General features: G+C 38.6%; 1 protein-coding gene across 1 annotated transcript in view; it reads right to left on the bottom strand.

Annotated features, from left to right (window-relative positions):
* Positions 1 to 25,091, bottom strand: part of BTAF1 (BTAF1 RNA polymerase II, B-TFIID transcription factor-associated, 170kDa) — a gene marked incomplete at its 5' end in the record, with an annotated part of 33,029 nt that extends 7,938 nt beyond the window's left edge. The window contains 24 exon segments of the mRNA XM_009077012.1: positions 2,227 to 2,375; positions 2,750 to 2,951; positions 5,263 to 5,372; positions 5,454 to 5,607; positions 6,519 to 6,709; positions 7,567 to 7,993; positions 8,889 to 9,092; positions 9,568 to 9,742; positions 9,917 to 10,059; positions 11,207 to 11,356; positions 11,571 to 11,675; positions 11,747 to 11,867; positions 13,016 to 13,140; positions 13,279 to 13,419; positions 13,953 to 14,129; positions 14,367 to 14,462; positions 16,149 to 16,238; positions 16,834 to 16,902; positions 18,177 to 18,288; positions 18,911 to 19,047; positions 19,334 to 19,497; positions 22,182 to 22,328; positions 23,775 to 23,889; positions 24,941 to 25,091. Coding sequence (XP_009075260.1) covers positions 2,227 to 2,375; positions 2,750 to 2,951; positions 5,263 to 5,372; positions 5,454 to 5,607; positions 6,519 to 6,709; positions 7,567 to 7,993; positions 8,889 to 9,092; positions 9,568 to 9,742; positions 9,917 to 10,059; positions 11,207 to 11,356; positions 11,571 to 11,675; positions 11,747 to 11,867; positions 13,016 to 13,140; positions 13,279 to 13,419; positions 13,953 to 14,129; positions 14,367 to 14,462; positions 16,149 to 16,238; positions 16,834 to 16,902; positions 18,177 to 18,288; positions 18,911 to 19,047; positions 19,334 to 19,497; positions 22,182 to 22,328; positions 23,775 to 23,889; positions 24,941 to 25,091 — 3,655 coding nt within the window.
* Positions 25,092 to 25,779: the final 688 nt, after the last annotated feature.

Raw genomic sequence — 25,779 nt, 5'->3', positions numbered from 1 at the left:
TACTCATTTACAGCTACTGTTTCCAATTCCTCAAACTTAGAAATGAACCCAAAATACAAAGTAGAAACTCCAAGCCTATTCAGTCCTCAATCACTCTTACTTTTCCAGCAGCTGATTTCAGGTCTCACATTTTAAGTAGTACATACGAAATGCCAGTGATAAACACAAGGCTAGATATTTCTGTAACAAAACAGAGTCTAAGCCATGCCTCAGGAACATGAAATCCAGACTGGAAAGGTGCTTTGTTTTTTGTGGTTTTTTTTTTTGGTTGTTCTAATACCACCACTCTAACTACTGTAAACTGTAAGACTACCCAAAGTATCTTCCATTTTAGTTAAAAAAATTTAACTGTAAAACACCACTCCTTAAGTTTTTTGTTTTGTTCTAGTTTTTTATATAAAGATGCTTTGTCTGCAAAAACTTTATTATCAAGTTATTTCAATCTGTAGTGGTTTGACCTTGGCTGGACACCAGGTGCCCACACCCAAGTAGCTCTATCACTCCCCTCTTCAGCTAGACAGGGAAGAGAAAATATAAGGAAAGGCTCCTGAGTTGAAATAAGGACAAGGAGAGGTCACAGGCTTGACTTGAGGAGATTAGTTCATTTATTACCAATCAAACCAGAGTAGGGTAATGAGAAGTAAAGCCAAATCTTACAAACACCTTCCCCCCACCTTCTTCACTGGCATTGGTGCCTCTGCAGGTCTGTTCCTCTCATATTCTCAACTCCTCTGACTGCAATTTTCTTCTGCACAGTAACTTTTTCTTCCTTAAACACATTTTCCCAGAGGCACTACTACTAGTGGGCTCAGCCTTCACCAGCAGCAGATCTGTATCAGAGCCACTAGCATTGGCTCCATCAGACATAAGGGAAGCTTCTAGCACCTTCTCAGAGAAGCCAACCCTATAGTGACCCCCTACCACTAACCAATACATAACCTCAAAACAATTCCTTAATAAAATGTATCCGCAAATTCTCTCATCCCTATTAATCTATGCCCTACTCTTACCACCAAGACAACTTCAATCCTCTCCTGCAGTTATCAATTGTTTGGCTTAACATTTAAAATTGCTGTTCCACAACAGCACTAGTATTTTATCTCACTATTAATCTGCCTCACTAAGTCTACATATTTAATAAAGTTCAATATCTGATGCTGAACTTCCTTAACCAGGAAGACACCACATAAGTAGCTATGGGAAAGAAATATGAAGTGATTATGCATATGCATGCAACTAATAAAACAAGTACGCTAAGTTTTTGAGAGATGCTCACCAAATTCTATTAAAAAATCCCTAAGCTATATGTATATTCTATAGGAATGTGTTTAAGATGCATATGAAGGGCACTGGTGAGAAAAGTCATTGGAATGCACATGCCAAAACTTCATTTCTTCCTTGCTCACTTTCAGCTTGTTCCACATTTCAGTGTAAGCACACAGAGAAAAAGTAAGTGGCTCCAGTTGAGGCAGATTGCTAGTTATCAGATTCTAAGGTTCAATTGTGTTAAATTAAAAACTGAGGTAATAAAAAGATACAAAACCCATTAAATTGACAGTTGGTTCTCACAATTACCATGGAAATGTATGCTAAACTGTCTTGTATTACCATCTGGTGGTCGAATCAATTTACTCAGAAGCCTTGTAGCCCTTGACACACTAGAAAGTGTCTTAAGTGTGCAAGTTGTAGTAGGAGTAAAAAATTGAAGCAAATCTGTACTGATTAAACACTACTGCATCATAATACACAATATTTTGCCCAAACATGTAGGGTGGGGCTTTTTTTTAAGCATTAGAAATAGGACTGTACTTTCCTCCACACTACTTCTATTACTCCTATTTTGCTTTTTTCCTTTAAAATCAGTATTGCCTTTATGCATTTCTCTTGACCGTATGCACAGCAGCACACATGTAACCCCCAAAACTTTTGAGCCCAAACTAACAGAAGCACTATCACATTCAAAATTAATAAATATGCCCTTTAACTTAGTGTACACAGTAGAAACTAGTTTATTAGAAAATGAAATTTTAACATTGAAAATTACTAATAGAAAGTCCAATTTTGCTTATTTTAGATTATAAAGACCATGTATTACCTGATATGGACTCAACATCTATAAAACCAGTTACTCATTCAGTATTTAATAATCCAGAAGCCTGGACTTAGTAGCTGGTGGAAAAAAGGATACAGGACAGTTCACATAGTATACTTACAGCTTGAGCTTACCTCAAGAGGCATTAATCTAATCAGTGTTGCAAAGCACTGAGTAGCCATAAAACGAACACTGTTTGTCTGATCACTCATCCTACCCAGAACTGGAACCACTAGAAGAACAATGTAGGGAACAATACCAACATCCAACTGCTCCATTACACCTGGATCAGTTATTAAGGAAATAGTTTTCACCAGTTCAGGATTGTCTGACATAGTACATGCCCAGCAGAGTTCACACTCAATAGGGAAAAGTCATTAATATGTTACACTCAGATGGATAAGATTTCTAGTACCAAAGCAAGGCAGGAGGGGAGTCTGACTTACCTAGTTACATTTAGCCCAGTGAAACTGAATCACCTCCATCAAAACTTCCATTTGATAGATAAAATAAAGGCAATGAAAATCAAAGTTTTACCTGTTTCATTTCACAGGAGGAAAACAGCTTAATATTTTATTTCAGGCAACAGTTTCTGTTCTCTCAAATTAAACAACGTCTAAGAAGTTGCTGCATATTTGAGCACTCAAGCAAGGATACACGCAAGTGCTTCAATTGCACCTTCCTGTTTGGTGTTGTCATCTATTGCTCCCAGCCATGGTAGAACTTTCTCTAGGAAGACATTCATAGTTTCCATGGTAGCTATTTTGCTCATAACACCCACACAACGGGAAGCCATGTGTCTCACAGCAGTGCTGGGATGTTGAAGGCACATATAAAGATGAGGCAAATGCTGTATTAACTGCATAGAAGAAAAGGGGCGGGGAAGGTTAATATTAAACAGATTAGTGAATTATTTTGAAGCAAGAAGTCTTTAAGTCATTTAAGAATACATGAAATGTCTCCTTAGCATGACCTAATTGCGTAAAACTGAAAAATACTTACAGAAAAAACAGGCAATTGAACTCCGAACAACCATTACTCCCCAGTAGAGTTGAAGTTCAAAACAACAAAATTAGTGTTTTAGTCAAAATGAAAATTAAACCAGCCCTTAATTATCAAGGACTATTTTTCATACTGTGAAAATACAGTACTAAGGACTCAGAATATTTATTAAAAAAAGAATTACTGTCTAAATACAGATACACAGATTAAGAATTCTTCCCAGCTAGCAAAACTGTCCTATACTCACCCCATTTGTGCTCAGGCAGAGTAATTATTCATGTTGGGAATCTCATTAACTCTGCACGACAGAGAAGACACTCAAAGAAATCTGCATCTTCCCAGTGGGGTGTGTGTGTACATGTCTCTTTTTTCATCAGCACAAATACCCTTTTATGTCAGATATCTAAGTAATGGTCAGGTTTTCCCTAGCATGAAATTCCCTAAATATTAGCTTTGATGAACCAAATCCACTCCCTTGGACTTTCTATGATGATTTTTTTACACCTGCATACACTATTAGCACAATCTACACAGTAACAACACACCACATGTGTCTATAAATAAAATAGATATTAAAAATATTTCCATGTCATATGCTAAATTCACTCAAAATCAGCTCAGTGTTTTATTAAAAATAGCTAAAAAAATTCCATATGAATCTTCTCCATCTGCTCAGAATTCTACAGCCATTCATAACACTTATCCTTTCCAGACAGTGTTCTGGCCTACTTATTCCTTGCATGGGAGCTGTTCCACATATTTTTATCATCCTGTTACCCATCTTCCAGAGCTACTATATTTATTCTGAAACACAGTACTGCAGATAGGCTAGTGCTGAAAACTGTGTTCAGATGCAGGCACAGGGATGACTCTTGTTCTGCTTCTTTCTTAACTTTCTATTGGTTTGAGGTTTTTTTTCCACTCACACTTTACATTCAGCTGATAGTTCCACTGAACAATCCTAGCTCCAGGATCTCCAGGAACAGCTGAGGAAGCTGGGTTTCTTTAATCTCAAGATGATGGTCAGGGGTGACCTCATGGCTCTCTGCAACTCCCTGACAGGGTTTGCAGAGAGGTGTGGGATGATCAGTCCTGCCATGGCTGCAGGGAGAGGACTAGAGGGAATGGCCTTGAGCTGAGCCAGGGCAGAGTCAGAGGAGATGTTAGGAGAAATGTTTTCCCTGTGAGGGTGGTCAGGCACTAGAATACATTGCCCAGGGAGGTGGTGGAGTCACCACCCCTGGAGGCACCTGAATCTGGTGCTGAAAGATAGGGTTTAGGGGTTACAGCAGTGATTGGTTAATGGCTGGACTTGATGATCTTAGAGGTCTCCTCTAACCTTGATGATTCTATGATCTCTCTTGAGTAGAACCAGTTCAGAACCTGCTACTGCATGTAAGTGTTCTGGATATTAAGTCTTTCACACTGCATGATGGGTAAACCCAAGTAATTTTTAAAATAATCAAATCCAGTCTAATTGGGGGCGAACTGAAGTCTCCTGCATTCCCTGTGTCTTTCTGACAACCTTCAGCCTGTTAATACAGTAGTCAGGCAATAAACTGTCTATCAGTACCATTTTGTCCCCATTCCAGCCACACAAATGACATATCAGACTATTATAAGCCAAACCATTTCAGTCAGACACCCAGTGCAGCATAGCTCCATTTTTGTCTGTACTTTCCTACCAAACAGGAGGCATCATATTAATCTGTTCTCCAGGTTTAGGAAATATGGAATTAGAATAAAGCAGAGCCAAGATGCTGACTTGAATGTAGCACAATAGCATAAATATTTTCATAACTCAAACTTAGGACATAATCTTGTTTGGGCATCTCATCCAAAAAAGGGTAGGCCAAGACCAAATTGTAGGTAGGTGTTTGCTTTAGTAGTTTGTTCTACAACCTGCATAAGGAATTACAGAATTAAACATCCTACAGAACACAGGGGAAAAAACAGCTTTAAAACTGCACAGCTTAGCTCTGCTGAGGGCTATGTATTCAGTTTATCCAGACCAGGACAGAGGACTTGGAGAACAGGTAGGCCAGCAAGTGACTAAGGACAACCTTTGAGCAAAATTAGGAAAAGCATCTAAAAAGAAGCCTTACAAAACTAAGATGGAAAACAGTGGCAATGAACAGGCTGAATTGCTTCATACAAAAGGTGATTACCAGAGGATGTAGCTGAGTATCCATTGAAGCTGCTGTTGTTTCAAACACCTGCAAGGAATTCACTAGCTCCTGGGCAGGAGCATCTCCTTTTTCCAGTAATGACTGTCTGTCTGTTAAGAACAGAAGAGGCTCAGTTTAAGGCTGACACACTGCCCTCAGCCCACCCCAGCTTAAATCAGAAGGGTAATTACCAAAGTTATTTATGTGAATGTTGTTCCTTAGCGAACCAACCATAGCATCCCAGAGATGTGGCAATCCTGTTGCCATTTCAGCACCAAAATGTTTAGCTATGGTAGATAAGGCAAATTCAGCTCCTCTTCTCTGTACAACATAAGGTTTCTGAGCCTAGAATCAAAGAGTTTAAAGTAGTGAGGACAGATACATTTACAGATATTATTTTCAGGGAGGCTCCTGTTACTTAAGCATACAATTCTGATTATGTTTATACCCAACTACAACACATTTGCCAGTTAGTTTTTTTTGTAGCCTAGTTACTTTATTCTTTATACAGGTGGAAAAGAGAAATCTCTTACAGCAGATTAAAGTTTACAAATTTCAGATTTGGCTTTTGCTAATACAGGTCTACTTTAACAAGAGATTTTCCAACTGGTTCCAGTTCCAGAACCTCTGATATTGCCAATATAGTGACACCAAGAACTGTAACATGCTAGCAAAACCCACCAGAAGCAATACTCAATTTCTTATTAAGTCCTTTCCCTTGCTCCCACCCTCTGGCAAGCAGAATTGATAAAACCCACTTTAACAAATAGGAACAAAGTCCACACCACTGTTTAGGATTCACAGTCCTAACTAGGATCTTATTAAAACACACTCAAGCTTTAAATTAAAAAAAATTAGCAAAAACAGTAGCAAAAAAGAAGTTTAGAATATGAAGTGTGGAAGACACATCCTGATGCTTCATTTCAGATACTAGTTTTAATGCTTCAGAGCATCACCAACACTAACATGGGTTACAGGACAAACACAGCAGAGTTTGTGGAAATCCATTTGCATGAGTTTATATTGATATTCATATTCTGTACTCAATGTTTAAATTTTAGGAGTTCTTAATTTACTTTGTGGCACACTGAAGATTTAAAACATCCTCTTAACAGATGCGGCTTGCATCACAAAACTTTACATCAACTCAGCTCTCCCATGATCTCTTCATTAAAATGCTATCACACCAGTGAATCCAGAGCAATGGAAAGGAGGGGTGGATGTGCAAGTTGGAAATTCAGGTGTTTGAAACATACCTCATCCAGTTCTGTAGGAATGCTTCCACTGCTGCCCGTGGGGAGATCTGCTATAGGGGCTTTGGGAGCTTTGGGAGTAGGACCTCGCCGACTGGTGATGGCAAAAGCAGCTTTCTGATGTCTGTACAGTGTAATTATTCCCCTGTGCTTAGTAACTGTATGCTGCATTCCATCTTTATCAGAGTTGGGCCCTAAAAGAAAAGAGGTAACAGCTGACAACAATTTCAGCTGCAGTTTAACACACAGGCAGAAGTGACAGCTACCTACAAGTCATCTGCTGATCATGTTTTAAAAACAACTTCATTTTTTCCATACTTGAGGATGATGACACATAGGTACAGAGCACAGATACTCTGCTAAGTGCACATTGGAAAAATCTAAGCGTGCAAACTGCCACAAATTCTTACTTCAGCAAGAAAAACAGGTAACAAACTTCAGTCAAATACAAAAAGTCTGCACAACTTGATCTGGTAAAACAACACATTATGTTTGTAAGTTTAAACAAACTGTTGTTTATAAATAGTTCAATACTTCTACCACAGTACAACAAGAGATGCTATCGGCATCTTTGGATTTGTTGATGTTTCTATTTATACTAATGAGCTTAATTTTCCATCCTATATAAATGTTAGTCTACTCTGAGATGGAGGATGCATTCAAGTAAGAAAAAGTCAAATGTAGAATGGTCTAACCTTACAGCAGGTGAGAATCTTGGAGAGTATTAATTTTAATTTGGGTTGCTCATTCAATCAATACATTTTCACTAAGGGACAATGACTAAAAGAATCTATGACCACAGTATGGACAGGATTATTAATTCATTTCAAACACTGTCTCCATCTTGTGTTATCTTACTATTAGCCTATGGAACATAAGGCAAGTTAGACTTTTTTAATAGGCCAGCAGTGAAGTTTAAAATACCTAAATGAAATCATTACAAATACTCAGTTGCTAGAATTTAAAAATCACTGACAGACTCACTCAATCATTTTAACAGTTCAGAGACAAACAGACATTTTCGGAACCCTGGCAGTCTTAGATGCCATACCTTTTGAGTTTTCATGGCTACTCTGAGGCTGTGCAGGACATGCTGCTAGTGGGGTAAGATGTGGATCCACACAGAGGGAGTTGCAGAGATTTTTTATGATCTTTGAGTTGGGACAAGGAGACCTTGTTGTACACTGTTGAAGCAACTTTGCTATGCACGAAGCCACATAGTTTTGCACAAGTGTATTCTCTTCTTTTTTGATGGCTTCCATTAAGGGTTTTATAACAGGATTTAGCTTCTCTGGCAGTTGCTGAAAGTTCACAACTGCACATGCAGTAAAGGTATGGACTCTCAGATGCAGCACTTGCCATTCCTGATTTGTTTCTGTAACAGTCATTTGGACCTGCTGTCGTTTACTGTCCAACTGCTGGAGAACTTTAGGATTCAAAGGATAGGATGACGTCACTTCGTTGAAAACAGAAGTAACCTAGGAGAAAGGAAAAGAACAATTACAAATCCGTTTCATTTAGTGTAAAATGGGATATCCTCTCATGGTAGAACATGAGTCACTTGTCCAGATATTATCATATCCATTTTCCCAGCAAATAACAGGAAATGCTCCAAAATGTAGTTTCTGGAATTCTGAATTGCAGTTCAGAGGGAAAATCAGGCATATTATAAACATTTAAAGCCTAGAGTCCCAAAGCTAAAAAGAGCAGTTTACATACTCCTCCAAATTTGGGTTGTCCCATATCTGTCAGTTCTATCCAGATATTCTGGAAGCATGTGACAGATAAGAACAGGAGAGTGTGAATACAAGAGGCCAGAAAGGATGTGTAAGGTCCTGTGCATGAACAACTTGTTTCTGAGCTGATTTTCTTTTAAGGAAAGAGGCTGGCATAAAAAACCTTAGGAAAAAGACAGCACAACAAAGTAGTTGCAGGACTGTGCATATCCTTCCCCACTGAGAACTGCTTGACTGTTGCTTAAATCTTTCACAGGAAACAGATTAAAAGCAGATTAAAAGGTCAGGGGCAGAGGGGGTGAAGGTCTGGAATTTACACAGTTTAATTACTAGTCTTTTGACAGTGGCTTTGAAGGGGTTCCAGCCTGCTTTGGTTTCTTCTGTGTAAATTTCAATAGTGAATCCACACCTGGAGTCAAAACACTTTTTTCCTCCTGTGAAGTATGTACACTACACTGAACTTGCGTTTTTTCAGACTGTAAACACTGCAGGGGAAACAGTAAGTATCTATACATATCCTTTGACATATGTAAGAATCACCACATGATTTCTGCAAGTTACTGCCTATGCAATAATTATGCTGCAGATGTATCTCAAGACAAGACTAGATGTGAAGGGCAGGCATGCCTCTACTTACCAGCTCATTAGCTTGATCTATTGTAAATACACTGCAGTTGACTCTGTTTCCAATGTCAATGTGTGCATCAGCTAAGAGTGAGATGAATTGCTTACATTCATTTTGCATTCGTGTGAAAGGAACAGCAATTTCATCGTAATAGAGATGTTCAGAGAGGACCCCAAGTAAACGAGGCTGCACACAAATAGCCACAGTTCTACACTCCTGTAACAGGAAAAGACATCATTTTTATTTCCGAGCAATCATAATTTCTTTTGTTCAGTTTTGGGCACTAAACAGCACAGTCTAGCTACAAAAATCCAGTTTCCAGAGGGACCATTAACACTTACATTCCAGAATGTTAAAGATTAGGAACAAAACCTGCCACTAGAAGTGACAGTGACTAGAGGGAAGACAGGGATGTGAGAAGGAAGCAGTGACCTTAGATAGCATGCATCTTGAGAATAGACCTATTTGTAGAAGAAATGTGAACATATTTACTGATTCATGGTCCTGACAGTTGGCATTTAGCTACTGAGTACTGTATTCTTCTGTTGTCTGACAATCAATATTTTAGTATTTAGTTGTATGAATACCATTTTAGCTTATCAAAACTGAAATCTTATTTCAAGCTAAGCAGCACATGACAAGCTGTGGATTGAGATAGTGAAACTTATTTTTGCTGCAGAAAACATCCTACCTTTTGCAAGGCTGCCCACTCACAGATTACTAATGCAACACTAATCCTCTGCAAGGCAGATTTAGAATTCAAGTGGAAGAGCAGTAGCTGAGCTAATGATTCAGCTGGCTTTATTTCTTGAGTAACAGTATTTACACCTGGGTCACAAATGCAGCAACAAAGTGCTCCCAGCAACCTGGCAAGAGGGAAAACAACAGTTACTTCAGTGTCACAATTGCTCTGCAATTAACAACTCAAAATGAAGATGCCTAAATAGTTTACACGTAATTAGATTTTGGCAAACCACTACATATAAAACAAGAAAAGACATTGCTTTTAAGTATCTCTTTCATATTTGCAGTGAACTGACTTTGCTGCCATCATCCGAGCGCGCATGACAACGTAATCCCTGGTTGCTGGATCCTCTGCAATGCTGTCTGCCCCAGCAATGTATTCCTGGATCACTTCCTTGTTCTGGGTTTGACCTTGACGCAGTTTAGCACCTGCCTTTTCCTAGGGAATAAAGTTGGAAGAGGTTCAAATTGTTTGTAATAAAAAGATGAATTCATATTCCAGAACGTTTCCAATAACCACCATACCAAAGTACAAAAACTGGACTAAGATAGCACTTCTTGGATTACCAACTTTTTTAAGCAGTTAATTGCAAATCATCACTAATAGTGTTTTGTGGTCCTATTAAAAGTATGCTACATTCCTTCACTTTAATATTAAAACTTATATTCAACACAGAGCTGATAAACTGTGTCCTCACAGAGGAAAAAGGAAACCTCTTTCAGCAAGTTTTCAGAAATGCTTTTAGGCTTAACTCAGTCCTGCAAGCAGATGGTTTTGCAACCACAATGGTTATGGAGCCATGTAAATAAAGACTTTGCTAAGTATTCACATGGAACATGCTACATGACATGGAACATGCAACACAACAACCCACGAGATTGGAACGGACCTCAGATCATCCAGTGCCAACCCCCTGCCCTGGGCAGGGACACTTCCCATCAGACCAGGCTGCTCAAGGCTTTATCCAACCTGGCTTTGAACACTGCCAGGGCTGGGGCAGCCACAGCCTCCCTGGGCAACCTGTGCCACTGTCTCACCACCATCACAAGAAAACACTTCTTCCCAACATCTAATATGAATTTCCCCTCCTTCAATTTCTCTGTTACTCCTTGTCCTGTCACTACAGTTCCTAATCAAGAGTCCCTCTCCAGCTTCCCTGGAGCCCCTTCAGATCCTGGCAGGTTGCTCTGAGATCCCCATACAACCTTCTCTTCTCCAGGCTGAACAGCCCCAAGTTTCTCAGCCTGTCTTCCTAGGGATACTTCAGTCCTCTTATCAGCTCTGTGGCCTCCTTGGACCTGCTCGAACAGTTCCATATCCTTATGTTGGGGACACCAAAACTGTGTGCAGTACAGTGGTGTCTCAGAAGAGCAGAGTAGAGAGAGAGAATCACCTCCCTCAACCTAATTCTCATGGATAACCTGACAAGAACTATTTTGCTCTATAGGGCCCTATAGGACTTGAGGTTTGTTATAGTTTACATTTAGGGTTGTAGAAAGGCACCACCACTCCCCCTCTGACACCTTCAGAACCTGCTAAGCAGTTTTCTACTTTCCTCAGAATAGTGAGATCACATTTCACTTACTTTTGATCTGGTCTTGACTTCTAGCAACATGTTTAAGTCAATGGGCAAATGAGATGGCTGCATCATTAAGCAGAGCCAGGCTCCCATCCATGGACAAGCAGCTGCAACCACATACTGCACAGATGCCTTGTTTAACAGTTCCAGCCACACCTTGGGAAAGAAACATAGTGGAAATCATTATCAATTTGTACACGGCCTACATACGACCACAGATAAATCATCTCTCCTTCACTCTATAGTAAAGCATCACAGGCCAATTAAAGAATAATTAACATGAACACACTATTCCTCATCTGCACAGAAGTACAGAGGATACAGAAGACACACCAACACTATGTACCCAGGTGGGAAGTCATGCAAATACCTTGTGAATAAGATCCAGAATTTCCTGGTTGCTTTCTAAGATACAAAACTGAAATATGTGCCTCAACATGTCTTGCAGAATTGGAGTCAGCCACGTTGAAGAACTCTGAAACAAAGATATGATCAAGCACATGGCAATATCTATCCTACTAAAATACTAATAACACTGGTTCTTACCTGGTCTTGGGTAGACAAGAGTGTGAATAAGGTTTCCAGGGCTGCTTTTCGCACAGAAGATATTGTATGATGCAAGAATGGCCACACACGTGGGACCAAAACTGTCAGTGATTGCTGAATGCTGCATGAAGGGAAGAGACAGCAACAGAGGGAAAAAAAGAAACAAACACACAGATGAGTTCACTTTGTTTATCCTTGGTTAGAAAGTTCTATTCTGAAGAAAGCTTTCAAAGAACAGACAGTATTTTTGCCTATACTTGGTGATCTCAAGTGAAGGATAAAGGTACTACAGCTTCAGCATTTAAAATAGTTTGAGTTGGCATCTTTTTTCAGGAAAACCTCTTTCTTACTGGTCTAAAAGACCTAGTTGATTCGAGCCTGTATTTTTACTGTGGTTTTTTTCCCCAGATTAAACTTTGGGTTTTGTTCAACTGTTTAGAAAAAAGCTGGGGCTGTTTCTGAGTTTATTATTTGGCATTTATGACTTAACAAACAATTAAAACTAAGCTTGCATATTTTGTGCATGAACTAGCAGATCAAGTGATACAAGTAGTACATGCTGAATCAAAGACAGGATTAGTGTCAAAACTTCATTCTTTACTTGGATTGGGGCCAAAACCACCTTCAGCAGTGCCAGCCACGTAGGATGAGAAAGATAAGGTAGATGCTTCACATATCTTAAGGACACATGCTGTGTGTTCACCATGTGTTATGGAAAATTTAACATACTAAGAAGCAATTCTTTTAGCTTGCTAGAGTCCCAAACAGAGAGGAACTAGGCATTGTCTTCAGTCACAGAATTACTCATTGTACTACTGATGTCAATTTCCATGTTTGCAGCTTTCTTCAGAACTGTTCCAATAGCAAAGTTCTATAGGTATGTACAGGTGTTTTAATGTACATAATTTGGTCTCTCATTTGGGGTTTGCCTGTTCCTTGTTGATAAACAAGAAGTTTGTGGGCAGGACCACCCTATGAGTGAAGCAAATATCCTTTACTAAAATAGTCAAGATGAACAGAGACAGAAGGGAAAAATGTCACATATATATGTCTAGTACCTCTTAATTGTTTTGTTGCATTTCACTAATGTAATGAAAATAGAAGCACTGTCCTAAACCTCCACTTTAAGAAGAAACAAGAGCAACATTAAAATACTGACAAATCCAGCATCTCCTTGGCACATGATTTGAAAGAAACTGATTACACCAACTTGACAATAAGAGGATACTCAAACCAGTGATACTGAAGCAATACTAATTCAAAAGTTACCTGCATTTGCGGACCTGAGGGTAAGTCAGAAGGGATGAAAGAAGGATCATGATACTGTTTGTGGAAGCTGTCAAGTCATCCAACTCCAGAAGTGCATCCCACAAGGTATTAAGAATAAAAGGCACCTACACAGATAAGCAGAAGAGGTTACTATATTTAAAAAAACTGAAAAAAAGAAATCCCAGTGCTGCCTCTAAGCATTTTCTTCCCTCAGACCAAAAGTAAACCTTTCGATGAGAATTTACAGAAAACAGTTCAGTCACCTTCTGAGACTGAAGTTGGACCAAACTTTCCACTACTGGTACTAAAGAAGCTGCAGCAACAGCTCGGACATCATCATCCAAATCTTGCAGACCTTCAATTATTGCAGGCAACACTTTAGGCAATAAGGTGTTGATCATATCCTGCCAACAAGATCAAAAGCATTTTTAAACTTAAAAAGCACATAATGATCCAAACAACTAAGATGTGTGAATAAACTTGCTTGTTTACACCAAACCCAAGCTGACTTGCAGTTGCTTCCAATTTAGAACCTAGGTTTAACTTCATGAATGGTAACTTATTATATTTATAGTCTTAGCCCTGTAGCTTCTCTTTAAAACAAAGCTCAGTGTTTGCAGAATACCACCAGAAACAGACTACACCTCTTGCAGCACTCTGCTCTGTTATCTCACACATGAAAGCACCATCAAAACCAGGCAAGCACAGCCTCTATTTATAACGTTTTGTGCAAGGAACTTACCAAGTTACAACAGTAGAGCTTCACTATAGACTTGCAGCCTGGATATCGAAGTGCAGTCACACATCTCATAACCCACGAGACTGCAGTGCAAGCAAGCTTGCTTCATCACACCTACCTACTGTTCAGCCACATCCTCTGCTCAAAGCAGAGTTTTTTGATTCAAAACTCCTAAAGATTTGCCATGAGGGTTATTACCTGACGTACTGCCAAAGCATACTTTATTCCTAGGAGACCACCATGTCTCACTTCCCATTGTTCCTGTGTAAGCAGCTTCAGGAGAACATCCACAGTTTTATGAACACCAGTCTCATTCATGTGTTTCAATACTACTCCCAAAGTCTGGGCACAAGTCTCACGTACTGGTGCCACCACCTAGGAAAAAGGATAAAACAGACACTTCTCTAAGGAATTTGACTTACAAAGAAATCAAGATGAGTTAGATCACCAAAACTGCTATACAAACAGGGTAAAACTCATGTACCAACTGCTTTTTAACAAACATCCGTAAGCAGTTACAACAGGCACATACAGTAGCACTGTACAAAGCACAGCCAGCCTGCTGCAGCATTATCTCCTGCTTATCTACCTGTCCATTCACAGGTAACTTACTTCATCTGAAACAAAGTCTCCAAATCTGTCCAATGCAAACACACAAAGAAGTCTAATAACCAAGTCTTCTAACCACTCCTGATGCTGCTGAATCATCTGTAAAAAGAGAAAAATTGAACACGTTGACTATGTTTATTCATAAAGCATTTGATATGCTTTGTTTTAGGTAAAATTTTTAAGAGATAGGACAACAAATATTCTAATTGACTCAATATAGTCATCTTGCACAGACAGTCAAGGCAAAGTAGTCAGCACCAATCCAGCTCACCCGGGTTACTGTAAGCATAACTTGTGTGATTTTTTTCTTAAAAAAAGGCTACTCTGAGGTTTCTTCTTAGGAGGTACTACAGTGCTGTGTTTTGGGATTCAGTCTGATAACAATGTGGATAGCACACTAATGTTTTGTTTAGTGCTAAGCTGTGCTTATCCCAAGTCAAGCACTTCTCAGTGTCTCGTGCTCTGTCAGTGAGGAGGTACACAAAAAGCAGGGAGGGAGCACAGCCATGACAGGTGATCCAAACTGGCCAAAGGGATACTCCATACCACAGGACATTATTGCCCAGTATGTAAACTGAGGGAGTTACCCAGAAGGGGTAACAGCTGAGGTTAAAACGTGACAGCTAGAGAGAGCACCTTGTAACGTGCACAGGCAATTTGTCCTGACACAACACACAAAGGTAAGGTCCAATGTCAGCACATCCTAGGCAAGTCAGTATGTTTGAAGCATACTTATAAATAAGCACTCACTGTGAAGCAGTACTTTACTGCGGGAGACCCACTGAAAGAGCCTAATTTTTCAGCCACATCTCCTTCAGATTTAACAAAGTGATTTAGGCCAAGCTGATCTTGAAGCTCTGGTCTCTGCTAGAGACCAACAGCTCTGTAATTTTCACTATCAGATCAATAACCCCATAAAAGCTCAGGCATCATCTCTCTTACCTACACTGTTTGCCTACTGGATCATCACTTCCCTTAAAAACTATTTTAATGAACAAAACCTTAAGCATATTATGGATTTGATATTCCCACACATGTCAAAAGAATGACAGCCAGCATACATCATGCACAGCAGCCTCTGAAGCCAGCTGGAGTACACATATTCCTGCCACAAATAGTTTAAAAATGGTTTAAAGTACAGGGAACAAATACTACTTCACATGGAAACACGGAGAGGTGGAAGACTCTAGATTCATTTACATCTCCTCAATCTTCCACTCTCTAAACCACAAGCTCCCAAAGCTGTTTTAACAGCAGAGAAGTGAGTAAGTATCTGAATGAGATTCACTATTAGTAAACAAGCTATTACTGTCAGGGTATTTTTTGAAGTGTTTTCATTTTAAATAGAATATTTAAACTCTTTCACATAATAACAAAGCAAGCAGATAGGTAAGAGACACCTTACTATTTAAGCAAGTAGAATTAGATGGTCTGAGACACTTCACTAGAGTTACATAATGAACTTGTCAATTATTGTTGGAGCACAGCCTTACCATGACTTGAAAATAGCATTTTCTAGTCTGGAAGATAGTGTTTAATAACTTCACACACGATCAACATATTAATGGCTATTTATACAGTGATACTGGTTTCTGCACAGGCCTTTTGAATAGAATGTTTCACCAGTGCACACACTGATGTCATCCAAATGATTCTGAGCAGACACATCTCATGGATTGTATTTCCCCAGGTTACCCACCTGCTGCAAAGCTGAAGTAATTTAACAAGTCTGTTTTCTAAACACTATTTAGGCAACATGTTAAGTCTACATGACTGAAAACTTACCTCCTCTAAAGTGCTATCTCCCATTTTACCACCACTTTTACCATGAGCTTTCAGTATCTCTCTCAGTCCAGTACCTGCACCATGTCGAACCTAGAACAGTGAAATAAAAAGTCAATTGCAAAATATTAGGGAAGAGAAGAAAACTCACATTGGATAACTGAAACAATACCACTGTGTTCTTAATAGGGATGTCTCAACTGCTGCAGAATTGCTTTGTGGAAAACTACAACAGGACTGAATAAAAGGGTGAGTAGAATAGTTTTGTGTCTTGAAAATAAATGGACCTAGGCAACCAAACATACAATTTTTAGAGTTACCAAAGGATTGATTCCCCTCCCTCTTCCACTAGCTTAGCCTTAGACAAGCATGTCACTCTTGTCAGCAACAGACTTACACAATACTCCTCAAATTCCTGATGAATCCAAGCCTGTTTGAACTGCTTAATCTTTTAAACCATAGATTTACATGCTTTTATTTGTATACATTACTTATGGGTTTAAAATTCCCCTCCAAATCAGTCTTAAAGAACACTTAAGTTTGCTAAAGGCAAATTTGTCTTGACTCTGTAATCTGCATTTAAAATTGATGCAATTTTTGATATCTATAATAATCACATACACTTTTTGTGCTTCTGTTGAAGCCCTTTTCAAATCTACAGTTACACCTAAGATACTGCACATCTTACCTCCCAAGAAGGGTTAAAGAGATCATTGCACACCTCTTCACAAAAGCTTTCCAGAGGCCACTCATTTGCCTAAATTCATAAAAAATTAAGTATAAGATTAAAAGGGGAAGCAATCAGATGAACACTTCTTATATTGTTATCCTCACATAGTTAAATGGCATCCAAAGACCTCCAAGTGCTAAGGTATTTTATTTTGTTACTGGACAGAACTGAAAACAACAACCTTCATCCACAGTTCAGGACTGGATCTCTTAAAAAGCTTAAGGGTTGGCACTGGATCTCTTAAAAAGCTTATGAAGTTCCTCTTAGTAGTGTAACCTCTTCTCTGTGGTAATTAATTTTGATGTCCTGGAACTCACCTCCCTTTAGGAATTAAGTTGGTGCAGAACATTAAACAAAAATTTCTTATCCTCCCCAGTGTTCCTTTAAATTTAGGAACTTTGCCTTTAAAGAACGTAATAGGCAAGTATCAGTTTGAGAACACTACATAATGAAATTGGGTCAATACAGTAATAAAGAGCATCCTTTGCAAAAACACATTCCACATCTGGAAAACCAGAAGCATATCCACTACATCAAAGACTTCCTACAAGGAAACTGACAGGGCTGTGGAGAAGAAATATTACCATTAGGAAGTTCACATCATATACACAAAGCAACTGAAAGGTGGCTAGCAACCAACCAGCACCTCTTCAGTCTGCAGTTAGCATTAATGCCTTGAACTTTCCACAAATTTCCAATCGTTTTTTCACAAATAAAAATTTAATTACTGAAGTACGTCTGGAAAAATCTTGCTTTTGTAGAATACAGACTAATCTAAAGTCTTCTCAAATAAACTTATATGTAACATTTGTATTCTGGTCTAACATTTCTTCCATTTTTCAGCTTTTCAGTCTATTGAAACAAAAGTTTTTTCTAAGACTAAAGCAATTTTTAAATCTTCAACTACTAAAGACAGAATGTGATTCTAAATTAAGCCTAACTGAAGTAAGGCAAAGATTAAATAAAGTATACATGAACATTTAGATCAAATTATTTAGGGCTTGTTGTAATCCTACCATCTAAGTGTTTAGCAGTTTTACAGTTTAATACCTAGGTCTGACACCTACTCATTTGGGTCACAAACTGCTACCAATGGATTAAATGTTTTCTCCCTCAATGCTGTAACAGTTTGAAGCTCATTTGCTTCATAATGTGTAAAAGTAAGATGGCAATGACTTTCTTCATTTCTCTCAATGCTAAAATGACTGAAGAATTTGGGAGCATGAAGGAATTTTGTTTTAAACCACTCTGCTACAAAACTCAATGATCATTCCTGCCAACAGCAGAACAACATATCATACCTCTTCCTGAGAATTTTCTACCAGGGTTTTTGAGTCTGTGGCAGGCTGGTTAATAACAACACTTGCAACTTTTCTTCTCTTCTCTTCTGGTTCCCCATCAGTGCTATCATTGCTGCGAAGGAACAAGTATAAGTTTATGAACTGGAAGTATGTTTTAGGGCAATTAATTACTTCTACAGCTGAACTCTTCAAATACAATAAACTGTGGCAAGAATACAAACCAAAGAGGTTTAACACTGTGAAATATGCAAGAGGTAAGTTTGTGTCCCAGATTGGTAATCCTTCTCAGAGTTTTCCAAGAAATACAGCAATTCCTAAATAAGATCAAGAATTTTGTTCACTGCTTGCTGTAAACACAGTAGATACAATAATTATAATCACTATAAACTACAGTGAGAAAGCACAGCTTACATTAGAAAGCTGTATCTTAAATTTTTAGCTCCTGTACATCATCTTAATGCTCTCACTTCCATGCATTATTCTCAAGCCATATTTAATAACAGGGACAAGCCACGAACTTCAATTGTAGCATCCTAAGCTACAGTTGAAGCCTCTGAAACTAAGTCCTCACCACGGCTCTACTGGGAACAAGCACTGCACACGAGCTTTTTACCAGCAGCACAATTAGCACATAAAAGATTAAGATGCAAAGACTGTATGAAATTTCTCATCAGATAAATCAAATCACAATCCCAGCTTAACTGAAATAAAGGCAAATCAGTTCACTATTATACCTCTTCTCATTAGCTTCCACTGCATCTCTGGATCTTTGCTTTGCAAATAGCTTAGCCATTCTTTTGGCTTTATTCTTTTGTCTACTGCTCATACCAGCTCGAAATTCTGAGTCAATTAACTCAGCAGCCTGAAGAGTCTGAAAGAGAAGTCATTCATTGTCAATTCTTCTCACAATGAAGGTCCTGAAAAATTCTCAAACCCACATTGCTCTCCACTTCCCCAACCCTCCATTTCCAATTCAGAGCAGCAGTTTGACATCAAATAATATTAACAAGCAACTATGGGACATGAGAACTCAGGAGGCCAAAGCATATTAAATGTCAGTCACCATATTTAAAACACATATTATAACCACAAAAGCTCAAATAAAGCAAACCCACTGTATTATTCCTTGCAGTCAAACAGCCCAAGGTTTTACCTACAGGTTGTTTGTTTACTAGCAAAACTGAAGAAGGAGAATAGTCCAGATCTTCATCATTGAACAGATCCTCAGTGCTCATCCCAATTGCAGCACCCATGTCTAAGCCAAGTTTCTTTTGCAGCAGTTTCCTCTGTCGTGCTATCCTCTCTTTAGGGTCAATTTCACCTGAAAAAGAGTTTTAAAAAAAGAAAGATGTGTCAGACTTACAACTAAATGTATTATTGAAGATTTGCTCACTATATGGAACATAAAAAAAGCCAAAATTCAGAGAGTTAAGTTGTACTTGGATAATGCAATCTTTTAAAACACATCACAGTGATACCCACGAAGACTTTCTGCTGCTGTAACTGTACTAGTACTTATATTGGGATCAATTTTCAAGTAGAAAACATCTCCCCTGAAATTCATTACATTATACTTAGTCTACAGAAGTAAAAATAAAAAAAAACAACTAAGTTTTGACTCCTTAAGAAATTGCACTTTGAAGGGAACAAGTGAAGACACTGAAAAATAAAACCAGTGACTGACTCAAAAATTAGCACTTTTTTATTGAGCACATTCATCCTTGGGGGATCTGTTGATTTTAGCAGTCTGGATCTTCTGGGTTGATTTTTTTTTCCAGTTTGTTTGGGTTTTGTTTATTTTAAAGGCTTCTTTTCCTCCTAAACTTTTATCTTCTGTTGGCAAACACAGACCTAAGAAGTAACAACCTCCTATAAAACCCCTCAAATTATATTTAACCCAATATCCTGTATTGAGCTAGGCTGAATCTGATTCCATTTCCTTCACATTCTTCCTTGTCAAATGTCCTAGACCCAAGTGCCTCCTCAAGCATGATTTTCATAGGGTGCTGGAGCCTGTTTACAATCTTATCTTAACCCTCATGTGTCAAGCAAGGTAAGGAAGTTAATAGAAGCTACCTCAAGAAGGTTGTGCAGCTTCAACACTAATTACTGAACATCTAAACTTTGGGAGCACTTACAGTTATATAAAGCATAGAAGATTTTAGCACCTGAGTAGAATAAACCCTCTAAGTAAAAAAAAAAAAAAACCAACCCCAAAAACTTGTAGCTTGTAGGGCTGTCAGACTTCACTCTTTACATACACAGCATGGAAGCCAGTCAGCACACTCAGGTTTTTATCGACAAGTAACAGCACAAACTTGTAAGGAGATGACCAATATTGGCACAATCTTGGCTTATGCCCCAGGCTGAGTAATAATTAGTAGTTAATTATATCTATATATACCTATATCTAAGTTTTGGTTTAATTATATTTAACTGACAAACAAGGAGAAGCAACTTCCATTCTCTAGCAATTGTTTTTCCTTTCATAAGATCATCTTAGGAAAAATAGGCAAAGATGCTAATTCTAAAGATTAATTACTTTAGGTCCATTCGTGTTCACTTGGAAAGGAAAAAGGTGCTACAAAAGGCAGAAGAGAATGCAGACTTTGTATATTTGCCTACAAGTTTTAAAAAACCAGCAACTAAAGGTTTGGTTTCATTTTATTATTTGATCATCTTTTTTCACTTAAATTGTTGAAGTTTTGTGTAACATCACATGACACTGGGACAGACAGACTGCTACGAACTAAAGTGTTGGGTTTCATTAGCAGAGATAAAACTTGTACAACACCTTATTAACTTAGCATAAAAGATAGCAGGCAATCAGTAGCAGCCAGGCTTAAGAGACAGGACACTGCCCAAGCATAAGCAGCCACAGGTGCTGCTCCTTGCTGGGCTGGTGATCTGTGTACCCTGCACAGAACCCATAATACAGGGAACAGGGAATCAGGGCTATGCAGACAGAAGACATTTCTATCTACAGCACCACTTCATTTGGTGCAGAAACTGCTAGATGGACTGGAATTAAGAGCAGGGGAGTACAGTAATAGCAAAAAAAAGCTTAGATTAAAATAATGCCATTACACTGCTATAAACCAACTCCTTCAGCTGAATAGTTACAGAAATATATTAGATAAGTTGCATGAAACAAGAAACATCACACAGGCACTGGAATTTGACCTTTCAACTCTGACAGTCTTATCACAGTATTTTTCATGGTCTTTCTACTTGAAACCTTTAAGCTTTTAAATAAGCTGCATGCTAATTCTACGTTTGGGAACACCGCTTAAAGGAAGAACAGGTTGTGATAGTTCCTGCCTCTCAAAGTCTAGAGAAATTACACAGAAGTCTTAAATACTGCTTTTTCTGTTCTTTCAGGTTTCCACTCCCTCTTCTCCCTGTGCACATAGCAATTCTGTTCAGGGAAAACAAACAAACAAACAGTACACACTCCCTAAAAAAAGTTAACTCCAGAAAGATAACACAAACCATCTATGTTGGAGAATACAAACCACTTATGTCTGAAGAACAGAAGGTTGCATGGGGACCTCAGAGCAACCTGCCAGTGTCTGAAAGAGCCTATAGGGAAGCTGGAGAGGGACTCTTGGTTAGGAAACAAGGAGTAACGAGTACAAACTGAAAGAGAGGAAATTTAGATTAAGTATTAGGACAAGTTTTTTCCTGTGAGGGCAGTGAGACAGTGGCACAGGTTGCCCAGGGAGGCTGTGGCTGCCCCAACCCTGGCAGTGTTCAAAGCCAGGTTGGATAAAGCCTTGAGCAGCCTGTTCTGGTGGGAGGAGTCTCTGCCCAGGGCAGGGGGTTAGTACCACATGATCTCTAAGGTCCATTCTAAGCCCTTAACATTCTAGGATACTATGAATATTTCCTTTCACTATTTCCTAGCACTGGGAATCCACAGCTGGCTAGACTTACAATACTGACACAAAAAATTCTTTCAAATTAGTAAGTTTTCTTGTCCGCAAGTAAAATATAAAGACATACCTGATTTATCATCTTGGACTTCAAATTCTGCACCAGCAGAGCCAAGCAGAGATGCACCGTGTTTTAACAACCGACAGATATCGAATCTGTCAAAGCGCAGCCTATCTGTGGAAGGTGAATCTTCCATGGGACTTTCTGAGCCTGGTTCTAGGCAGGAAAGAAAAATAGCATTAATGAAAATGTGACAATTTTTGTTCAAAATTCAAGCAGATTAATCAAGAGGAAGAAATTATTTCTCTCCTCTAAAAGAATCAAACAGCATTTTAATTCACACAGTGCAAAGGAATTAAATTAGCACAGAATTGGGGAAAGCATCCTTTTATAAACTGAGAGGGTTAAAGATATGTTAGCTTTGGAGTCCTTCAGGAATCAGTGTTGGAACCAATTCTGTAAGTCTTTAGCAAAGGCTAAGAAATTTTGTTCCAACCTCTTCTCGAAGTACATAGCTGACACTAAGCTCTTCTGAGTAACACACAAAGTCATAATGGCACTAAGAAATCCAAGGAGGACTCTAATGGGCACAGAGGTAGGTAAGGTGCAAAATGAATAACCTAAACAATACCTACACAACACTGAATTCAGAACTGGTAGCTAACATTCAATCAAGATTTTGGAGGCACTTCTGACAGGTTTCTGTATTCACCAGTTTATTGAGCAGTGACCACCAAAACAGCCTACTGGGCACCATCAGGAAGGACACTGAAGACATGACAAAGCACATTTTGCCACTATGTGCTATCACTACTCTAGAGATGTAGGTAGACTGTGTGCAGTTCTCTGCACCTCAAGGAGGACACAACTAAAGGAAGCACACAGAAAGGCAAAGTTATTTAAGAGACAAAGCAACTGTCTTGTGAAGAAAGACTGAAGAGACTGCAACTCCTCAATATGAAGAGAAGTTGTTAGAGGAGAGCAAATACGATGGCCCATAAAAATCAAAGGCCGTGCACAAGGCAAATGCAGAACTTGCTTGTCAAATTCAACAGCAGCAGAACCAGGAGGCCCTAAATGAAACAATTATGAGACCACCTCAAAACAGATGTGAGTTTTCTTGTTGCTTTGGGCATGGGGTGTTTGCTTTTAAACAGCCAGTGAATTTCTGGAACCTGTGCTACAAAGCTGTTAATGTAGACAGAACCAATGGTTTTAGACAAAATTCACTGACAAGTCCAAAACTTGACAATAAAATAAACTAACATCTCTAACATGACAATTTCTGATGCAAAGGGAGTATAGACTCCGTCAGAATGGTTGGTTGAGCAAGGGAACAGTGAAGAACAGAGGTTCTACAAAATATTGTAACAGAGTTGATGGATTAAGCATTTTTTACCATTTTACTAGTTATTCCTTTTATAAATAAAAGCTTTATGAGGGTATAGAGCACAAGCACAAGAATCTTGGAAGAAACAAAGGTCAGGCACATTGCTGTAACTGAATATGAATGTCTAAAGCCCAACAGGTTTACAGTCCATTCATACAAGAAGTCCATGCTCATAATAAACCAGAATGACACAGATACCTTGAAAAGTCTCCTATCACAGTCAGTTTGCATAAGGTAAACAATGAATCATACACACGTAGTTTATTGAGCACCTTGTTTTGATCTTGGAGTTGGATTCCACTCAGGTACATTTTTCACTATTGCTTCAACAGCCTGGCCAGCTGCAATCCGAGTATCCCAGTTAGTACTCCTTAAATACACTAACACCTTGGAGGAGAGAGTAATAGGTAAATATCTGCTTAAAATGTACTTTCATAAAATCCATCAGCTGTTACGCTCTATTACACTTACTTTTAATGCTATGGATTAAGACAACATTCAAAGCAACAAAAACAAAGGACAGGAAAAGAAACCAAGGAATGCCAACAGCCTTCTCTGTACCGCTCACTGCTTAGAGAGAACTCTTGCTAGAGCCACACATTAAGAATTTATAAGATATATTTAGTCCCATCAGTCAAATGGAAGCTTGATTTCTTCCAGGTACTGAAAAAGGCTCGAGATTTCTTTTTTGGATTTTGTTTGTGGTGGTTTCTTCCTTTGTAAAAGGAAGTGTTCCAAAGAGATCAAGAGACCTTAAAACTTAAGCCATTTAACCCAAGAAGAGAGTCAAACATGGGTCAACTGAAGCAATATATGCTTTTCTGAACTAATTTATCACTATGTCACAAATCTGGAAAAACCATTTCTTTCTCTGAAAGCAGTTTGATATTCATGATTCTTTGGCCACTCTGTTGATGCCATCAATTGTGGTGAAGGCACCTCTTCAATAAGAGCAGAACCGAGGTCACTCAGCCATCTCCAGCTGTCAGATACAGACTATTTTTGGTGGTTTTACTAGACTTGGCCAGATTAAAGTCTCAAACTAATGGAAATCTCTTTCCACTTTCCAGTCCTTTTAAAGACTCACAGCCTCCTATATTTTTAATGCTTTATCACACAAGTATTCATCTTTAAAGGCAAGAGCAGAAATCTTTATAAGGCAGCAGAACTCCTCTTTATAGAGAAAAAACCTGAACTTACAGCAAACACTGAATATGACTGCAAAGTGAAACCTCACTTATGTAACCGTTTCAGAAGCTGACAAAACAGCAGGCTGAACAGAAGCACTCCCCTAATTTTCTTCAGTCTCCTATTTTTAGAGAACACAAGACTACTATGCTTTTTATTCTTCCCACAGAACCCACACCCCTTTAAAAACTAGTTTTATTCTCACCATTAAAGTAATAGGCAAAAAAAAAAAAAAAAGAACAAAACTTACTTTAGATAAGAGATTATTCAGTTCATGAGGATGCAGTTTCACTACCTCCCCAAGTTGCTGTGCAGCTGCTTTTCTTGTTACTGGTGTTGTACCGGTGTCCAGGAGAATAAAGAGACGATCAAGCCTAGATACAAAACCCAAAAGTGTTACACTATTCAGAGTTCAGTTGCACATTTCTATTAATATTCCCCCCACATTTTTCAGTTTATCTAACTCAAACAGAAGAAATATTTGCCTGAAGGCTGTCAGTCAATGTACTACTTTGTTAACAGGTGCTCTAAAGGCACATTGAATTTGGTAAGCAAAAAAGCAAAAATGGAAATTATCAGAAATGTTCAAAAAATCTGCAGTTACATGGAAAAATTACTTGCTCCTGTTTTTGTTAGGATAACACACTTTCAGCCTTCAAAAATAAATACTGTTCAGTTGCATTATCACTTCTTTTGACAACACAGAAGTTTGATATTACATGATCTGTAGTATCAAACTCTGCTTTTCCAGGGTAACATTTTTACTCTGCACATATTTCCCCCAGTTACCTGCAATATATAAAACCAAACCTCTTATATTCACAGCTTTGAAATAATCTGATGCTTCTGGCTCTTGCATGGAATACAGGGATTGAGCCAGCAGATCTGTTCTTTTGACAACACAGAAGTTTGATATTACATGATCTGTAGTATCAAACTCTGCTTTTCCAGGGTAACATTTTTACTCTGCACATATTTCCCCCAGTTACCTGCAATATATAAAACCAAACCTCTTATATTCACAGCTTTGAAATAATCTGATGCTTCTGGCTCTTGCATGGAATACAGGGATTGAGCCAGCAGATCTGA

This window comes from Acanthisitta chloris, unplaced genomic scaffold (assembly GCF_000695815.1).
Source record: "Acanthisitta chloris isolate BGI_N310 unplaced genomic scaffold, ASM69581v1 scaffold9486, whole genome shotgun sequence".
Taxonomy (NCBI): domain Eukaryota; kingdom Metazoa; phylum Chordata; class Aves; order Passeriformes; family Acanthisittidae; genus Acanthisitta; species Acanthisitta chloris.
This window is presented reverse-complemented; position numbering and strand designations above follow the sequence as displayed.